Source organism: Doryrhamphus excisus, chromosome 7, assembly GCF_030265055.1.
Source record: "Doryrhamphus excisus isolate RoL2022-K1 chromosome 7, RoL_Dexc_1.0, whole genome shotgun sequence".
In the NCBI taxonomy this organism is placed as follows: domain Eukaryota; kingdom Metazoa; phylum Chordata; class Actinopteri; order Syngnathiformes; family Syngnathidae; genus Doryrhamphus; species Doryrhamphus excisus.
Genome location: NC_080472.1, coordinates 16,826,448 through 16,834,953, shown reverse-complemented (window position 1 = coordinate 16,834,953; position 8,506 = coordinate 16,826,448). Strand labels below are relative to the sequence as shown.

The following is an 8,506-nucleotide window of genomic DNA, read 5'->3' as shown; positions in this document are numbered from 1 at the left end:
GATACATACTGAGGATGTGGGAAAAAATTCCATATTGTGTGCAGACCGACACCAGGCAAAGCAGCCAAGAGCCATCATGTTCCTCCTTGGTGTGTATCCAGACACATATCCATGGAGTTTAGGCTTACTTTGTTGGCACAAATCATGACGGCCATTTGTTTTCCATCACTAAGTCATTTCAATGTAATGAGGCAAGGCTTGCATGTACACACCTGAGCTTATGATTAGAGTAGAAAAAAATGTTTATATTAACTTGTCTAAGCTTTAGAATCATTCCTGGCAGTCACTTTGGGCAATTTGGCATCGGTTGGGGATGGCAGCTTTATCTTGAAAGTCATCATTTTACAAAGGAATGTCTTTGTTTCTCTTCCTTGTCGTGCACGCTGGCTTTTAGCACACACACACACACACACACACACACACACACACACACACGATCAACATGCTGCATTCATTTTTTTTGCTCTTCTTTATCTCGGGAAGACACATGCAGCATATGGTGCTCATTTGTGCACCAGTGGCTTAATGCGCTTAAATTCGAGGCTTTGTTCAGTGCTGCATTGTTTTGTTTTTTGTTTTTTTTTTAATGGAAAGACAAAGCTTTTAATTCACGGAGGGAGGAAATTAAGAAAGTACAGTGCTTCCAGTGTGGCACTTTTTAATCTAAATATTCTCTTCCGTAGAAAGTTTTGCAACAGTCTGAATGAAACAATGTGTTTTTTTATTTTTTATTTTTTTGCAGGAGAGCGAAGCGAGAATGGACCAATCAGGTTCGAGTGGGCGGGGCTTGCCTTGGATCGGTTCTACTTGGAGCAGAGGAGCGTCATCAGACAGGCTGTTTCTTCTTCTTCTTCTTCTTCTTCTCCTTCTCCTCACACATCGAGCAAGCAGACCATGTCCCGTTACGATCCACAGGTAAGAAACTGTGCAGTCTTATAACTTATTGTAGCGTTTAAATGCTGCATTTAACACTTTCTTTTTTTAACAAAGAATGCGGATTTTTCTAGGAGTTGCCCTGATCGCCGCTCCCTCCTTTGTGAGCTCTCCTAACTTTTCACAGACAAAACGTCACAGAGGTTTTAAACACAGTATACAATATATATATATATATATATATATATATATATATATATATATATATATATATATATATATATATATATATATATATATATATATACATAATCCGCCGAAATAAAGTTCTAAAGAGACTAAAAGAGTCATAAAAAAAACTTTTTACAAATAAAATCTCCATGTTTAAAGGATGTCCAGCACATTTCAAAGTAAAAGCAATGTTTATGATGTCAAACATCCACCCTTTCCCTACTCATTTATGTGAACTTGCGTTGGCCTGCAAGTCTTTTGATGGCTAGTAATATGTGTGAAATGTATGCATGCATGGAAGGAGGGAGGGATCAGTACTTTGTGTGTCTGTGCTTTTGAGGCCACAGGCGGAACCAAAAAATAATAATTCAAAATGAAACTAACTGATGAGGAGGAGTTGGGAATGCAATTTTTATTTCATGATGTAACCCCCACATCCTTGAGTCCACAACGTTTAGTACCCAAGCGCTGACTAATATAGGGGTCTCCAACAGGTAGCTCATGTGCTACCAATAGCTCGCCAACTGATTTTGAGTAGCCCACATGTGCATAAAGTGAACGTTAAAGGAAAATGACCACCAAGTGACTGCACTCTTTTGAGTGGAATGTTTTGTAATTAAAGCACAATCATACAATGTTGTGAGATAAAACACTAGTGGCTTTAATAATAATGCTTTGATGGAGGGGTGTGTGTCTTTTATAGCGAAGATTAGAGTGAAATTACAGCACATCAAACGATATTGATGGTCATTCTTACGGATATTTTGACACATATGGGGAGGTGTGTATTCAAGAAGCAGCAATAGCAGTCCGTATAATATAAACAATATAAACAAAGCATAAGTTAGTATGCAAGTATGAAGTCAGTAAGCATTATAGGTCAAATATTCATTCATTTTCTACCGCTTATCCTCACTAGGGGGTGCTGGAGCCTATCCCAGCTGTCTTTGGGCAAGTGGCGGGGTACACCCTTGACTGGTGGCCAGCCAATCACAGAGCACATATAGACAAACAACCATTCACACTCACATTCATACTTATGGACAATTTGGAGTCGCTAATTAACCTAGCAAGTTTTTGGAATGTGGGAAGAATCCAGAGAAAACCCACGCATGCACGGGAAGAACATACAAACTCCACACAGAGATGGCCAAGTGTGGAATTGAACTCCGGTCTCCTAGCTGTGAGGCCTGCGTGCTAACCACTTGAGCCTTGTACATAAACAAGTACAGTCATGTGTCTTTTCATTTTGTGTACCTGCATAACTGACATAGAAAAAAATATTTTTGCATGATTAAAAGGTTAATAAGGTGTTTGTTTTGCTAATCTGATGCCGAGATTGTCCCCAAACCAGTTGCTTTCCACGGGTGGTTTGGATAATACATGTGGTATTGTGTTCATGGTTCCAACATTAAGCATAAAAATGGCGACTAAACTAAAATACAAATACAAGGCAGAAGAAGCCTGCTAATTGTGAATGTAGTATTCTACATTGGCCACTAGGTGTCAGTAATTGTTTGGCGAGACATGCACCAGAGATAATCACCAGAACAGGCATTTATTGCAGGTTTTAATTAGTATGTCACCACAGACCTGACAATAACATAATAATCATAATAACAACACAGCCTACTGTGGGTTCACAACATGTCCTTCCACTTAGGGCCCTTAGGAAACACATGAACTTTTTTATTTAAGAGTTTTATTTTCATCTTAAATGGTTTATTTACTCTATTATTAAGTCAAACTGCACTGCATCACACCAAGTGTCTACCCCATTCTAGCAGGGACTTGAACGCACCTTCCTACATTCCAACACTTTCCATCACCAACCAGGTGCTCAAGTAAGAATGCTAGTAAAAGTTTGGGCAACCCTGTAAGTGCGAAAGTGGAACATGTAGCAGTAGGGTTGTATAATTGGCGCAGTGTGATGTGGGCGCAGGCAAAATGTGGAGGTAATTGCACAGGGTGATAACAGGGCTTTGGCTGCGTGTGCACGGCGAGCCAGGGCCGGGCAGGCAGGATGTAGGGAACATTGCCATGCATTTCCGGAGTCTGGATTGTGTGGTTGAAGGCCTCTCCTTACTGTACTGTACGTTCCCTCCCTTTTTCCCTTCTCTGTGTGATTAAAGCTACAAAATGGCCGGATCAGGTGACCCTTTCTTCATCATCATCAACATGCATCCACACGTGCGCTCTTAAAAGTTTGATACTAGAGCCCCTTTAATCCACGAGCGTATCGAGTTCCATGAAGGAATCCACCATTTCTTACCACCGCTGAGCAATGACTGCCAACTGCAGCTAAATAGAAGGAACATTTTTTTTTATTGTACAATATGTTTTTCCAAGCATGCATTGTGTCCTCACAGCAGGTACCAGGCCGATTACCCTGCTTTCTTCCTATAATGCTGCACCGAAACTATGCTAGCTATGTTTCCTGTGTATCTGACTTCTGACCTGTTTGGTGTGCACATTGTTTGCCTTAGACACACATGCAAAAATGGGCGACTAAAGTGAGTCTGATTGTGATTTGACAAGAAGCTTATGCCTCTGTGGTCCCCCCGCAACCCCCCCCCCCCACACCCGTTCTGTTCTTGCGAATTGGATAGCGTGTAATTTGAATGCTCTGCATCCACAACCACACGAGAGGAGCGAGAGAGTTGCACAGTCGGAAAAAGAAATCTTAACTCTTCGCTGGGTAACGAGTGGCGAAGGCTGAAGTGATCGTGCTGCTTAATTGCCGGGGAAGTCGTACCAGGGTATGAAACTTTAGATGTGTTGCTTTAAATCTATGGAAAACACACCATAAGAGCTTTGCGATCTTGCAGTAATATGTTAATGAAAGTGAATACAATCAGGGCTCTACATTAAAAATAAAAATTACTTGCCCATGGGGAATCCTTAAGGTGAGAACTACTTGCCCCATGTAAAATGAAAAGACTGTCATAATGATATCATATATCAATATATGCTGATAATTCATCAGATAATAGTACTGACGCATTGTATTTGGAGGAATGTCTGAAAAATTGTGATGTATGTTAACATGGCATGGCATACCTTACACATCGTAGCCGTAGTAAATAGTGATATTTATAAGTTGTGCACAACAATGAAACATTATTGAATAGACACATTTGTGTACTAGTAAAGTGTTTTTAATCCAGAAAAAAATGCTCAATGGTCAAACAATAATTTGTGAAGCAAAGGTGAGAAAAATACACAAGAGAAATGGAACCGCTAGATTTTGTAGCTTGTGCAAAATCAGCCCTTGGTATTGGATCTAATCGGTGGTGTTTTATTGTGACCACTTCAAATTGTCACAGCAACGTGATTCACTCACCTTTGCCATCATTTGATTTGCTGCCGCTAATAAAATACTCGTATAGGAGGCACTGGTTCATCACTTTTTGCTGTTCCTTCAGAAGTTGTTGAAGAAGGGCGGCACGGTGACCAAGTGGTTAGCACGCAGACCTCACAGTTAGAAGGACCAGGGTTCGATTCCACCCCCAGTTTGCATGTTCTCCCCGTGCATGCGTGGGTTTTCTCCGGGTACTCCGGTTTCCTCCCACATTCCAAAAAAAACATGCTAGGTTAATTGGGGACTCCAAATTGTCCATAGGTATGAATGTGAGTGTGAATGGTTGTTTGTCTATATGTGCCCTGTGATTGGCTGGCGACCAGTCCAGGGTGTACCCCGCCTCTCGCCCAAAGACAGATAGGCTCCAGCACCCCCCGTGACCCTAGTGAGGAAAAAGCGGTAGAAAATGAATGAATGAAAGTTGTTGAAGAATTAGACGATGTTGGCAGGGACGCCTTGATAGATGTTTTTGTAGTCTAACGATCGCTGATTGGTTGATCGCGAACAAGAACAGGTGTGGGTAAAACACAGACTGTGTACTGTGTACTGCGTACTGCGTACTGCGGACCGTGGACTAAAACAATTCTGATTGGTTCATTTCAAGATTTGCAAGGATTGGTTTGCAAATTACCACCGGAATTACCAACACCCAACAAGAACCGCTTTTAAAAAAACTCTTTGCAGTATTTGCACTTGCCTGACGGGAATATCACTGATTGGATTTACTTGCCCAAATTTTGTTTTAACTTGCCCCGGGCCATCGGTACATCATTATTGTCGAGCCCTGACAATTGTGTTCCTAAGTGTATATTTAGTCTAAGCGCCATTGTTATCTAGGACTGCCTTAATCCTCTTGGGCATGGAATGCACCAGACAATTGCCTCAATCGGGTTTGGGTCTGGAGGAGAGCTGCAAGGCCACCCCATCACCTTTTTAACAAGGCACTTGATCATCTTGGAGGTGTGCTGTGCCTGTACAAACTTCTGCAACTTTGCGTCACACCAATCATCACACAGGCCGTCCTGCGCTCCCAATTTCCCCGGACTTTTAGTCACACGCTTGCGAGATCAACCTTTCATTCATGTCGTTTTTCTGCCTTTAAAGTGCAGTCACTTCGAGCCAGATTGCCTAATGAGCGGCATGACACGTCGGCATTGGTAATTGGCACGTCGGCTCGCCATCTGCTTGCCGCCAGATGCCAAGCTCCGCCAGAAGTTTCAAAGCCATGAAAACAAGACATTTGTAATCCTGTTTTTTTAGTAGGTGATGATTTTAATCTCAGCAAGGCTTTTTTTTTCATAAAAGGTAAAACGCTCACATTTCATGGTTGAATGATTGATCGAGCGAGAGTGAGGTCAGCGCTCCAATGCGGCGCTTCTGATGTCATCTCGCAATGATGCATGTTGCGAGAAGTGTACACTCTTTATACTGTTTTTCAGCCTTTTGGGCATCTTTTCATCTGATAAAACCAGCACAGGAAATGTCTCTGTTAGCTGATTGGCTTTGTGCTTTTCCTTTTGAGTCCTCCCAGCGGGACCTCAGACGTGCACGAGCATCCACTTTCTCTCCTCTATCACCCTCATATTTCTTATTTTCATGCTCCTTTGTTCATTTCTGTTCTCCTCCAGTATCCCAAAACCAATCAAGCGCCTGTCAAATCAGTGCTTTAAGTGCCGTAGTTTGGAGCGATGGGGAATTAAGGGAGGAAAATCCACGCTGTGTGTGTGTGTGTGTGTGTGTGTGTGTGTGTGTGTGTGTGTGTGTGTGTGTGTGTGTGTGTGAAAAATACCTCTGAGTGTAAACACATGACCAGTGAGGTCATGTGTTTACACAGTTAGCAAGGTTAACCACTCTGAGTCGCACAAGTTGGGGGGGTTTAGGGACAGACAGGCCAGTGTGTGGGTCACTAATAGGCTTGCTGGCTTTATGCTTGTGGCTTATGGAGCTTCTACGTGAGCGTGAGCGACATGTTGGACGCTCGCCATAACGTGGGGGAGATTTGTCGGGCTTGTACGCAGCAAGGAGTGACATCATACACGTAAAAACAACCACCTTGTCCTTACTTGGGTATGCACTCTTCCTTGGAACTGAGTCATTTTGGCTTTGTTTAATCAACTTAAATGAATGTGACTTTATCGTGATGGATTACTACATGTAATCATATTTTTTTAAACATTGCTCGAGACTATGACTGCAATTAGGATGGTAAAGGGTCCTAAAGTAACTTTTGGTGTTGCTTTTTTTGGTTCATTGCCCAGCCACATACATTCTTATGTCCTCAAAGACCAAAATATTCATGCCCTGCAAAAGTCTACTACAAAGACATCACACCTTTAAACTGTGACCATATTGTCGCAAAGTTGTTATTCCAAAGAACACAGTCAGCCAGGGGGTCTATTGATGGCATTCCTATTTATAGACCCAACACAAATCCGGAATGTGAGTCTTTGAAGATGGAAATGTCAGATTGGGTAACTTTTTGACTTTTTATCCGTAAAGACTGACACAAGAAGGATCTTGACTAACATGAAGAATTTATCATGGCATCAAAAGTGACAGTATATCTTCCCAAAAGAACATAGCATAGGAAGTGAATATGCTTGTACAGCGGTATAGACTATCCATTGAACATGATAAAGGAAAAAAACACAAATTCCAACATATACTCTGGCTTTCAGAAACATAAGATGAGTCGTTTGCCAGCCCAAATGCACCTCCAAAAGTGTCTTGCTGAGGGTGAAGCTCATCGAGCAACAAATTGTGTTCAACTATTTTGACAATAATGGCTCATGTTCAGTAGCTAGTTACATGCCTAGATTATGCGATTGGAAATTCTGCGGTAGAGATGGGATTTTTGGCTCTTTGAGGGGAGCCGGATCTAGGTGAGCGGTTCCTTTCAAAGAGCCGTTCAAAAAAACAGCTCATTTGACTCATTTTTATATTAGGTTTAAGAAGCCAGCCTGGCCTTAACTCGTTTTATCATGGAAATAATCACTGGGAGGATTGAATTTAGATATCCCACCAATATGAGTTTGAATTATTCTGAAATACTGATAGGAGACATGGGTTCAATTCCACCCTCGGCCATCTCTGTGTGGAGTTTGCATGTTCTCCCCGTGCATGCGTGGGTTTTCTCCGGGTACTCCGGTTTCCTCCCACATTCCAAAAACATGCTAGGTTAATTGGCGACTCCAAATTGTCCATAGGTATGAATGTCAGTGTGAATGGTTGTTTGTCTATATGTGCCCTGTGATTGGCTGGCCACCAGTCCAGGGTGTACCCTGCCTCTGGCCCGAAGACAGCTGGGATAGGCTCCAGCACCCCCGCAACCCTAGTGTGGATAAGCGGTTGAAAATGAATGAATGAATGAAATACTGATACTGAAAGTCTGATCTGGATTCATTGTAAATATTCCACAGGGTTGTGCTATAACACGTTGCGTTGACAGTGACTGTTACTCATTGTACAATTCCCGGCAGTACGGTTCCCAGCTGCGACTCGATTCCCATCGTTCATGGTAATGAGTCATTCAAAAGAACAGATTTGTTCAAGAGCATCACAACACTATTCTGCAGATGTGCCGGGATATAATCTCATTTGTTGCGATTGATTTGCGACTGGTTGCCAAGATGCTTTGTTTTGATGTGAAGTCGTAAGTGAACCAGAAAAGCTAAAAAATGGCATTTGGCCATTCGAGATGCACTACGAATGATGTATTTGTTGAATGACTGACTGATATTAAGTGATACTGATAAAATATGAACGGTATACACACTATATTGTGTGTTTCAGCCATGCAAGACATCAGCACAGTCTGGGTTCGGTGCCGAGCTGCCGTCAGGAGGTAATTGTTTTAAGAGAGCATTTATAGAGTGTAGTCTTTGGTGCCTCCTAATCAGAAGCATACTCAGCCGGGGATTTTGCATACGAACCTCCGAGGATCGCTGAGGAATGTTTCAGGAGAGAACATGAGGCTGGCGGCGGAGACACTCCACTGTTGCCATTACTTTCCACTTCACGTGTCACTGCCCTGTTGAGACC

The 8,506-nt window shown here is 42.3% G+C and overlaps 1 protein-coding gene across 4 annotated transcripts in view; it reads left to right on the top strand.

Moving 5' to 3' along the window:
• The first annotated feature begins 762 nt into the window (after window positions 1-762).
• The window catches only part of cald1a (caldesmon 1a), a 48,614-nt gene continuing 40,870 nt past the window's right edge, over window positions 763-8,506 (top strand). For 3 of the 4 annotated variants that reach the window (XR_009130365.1, XM_058078057.1, XM_058078056.1), the window contains exon 1: window positions 763-915. Coding sequence is in view for 3 of the 4 variants with exons in the window: in XM_058078057.1 (XP_057934040.1) it covers window positions 895-915 (21 nt within the window). In the remaining variant the exon portion in view is untranslated. The remainder of the gene's footprint in view (window positions 916-8,506) is intronic. The other variant, XM_058078058.1, reaches the window with a different exon arrangement.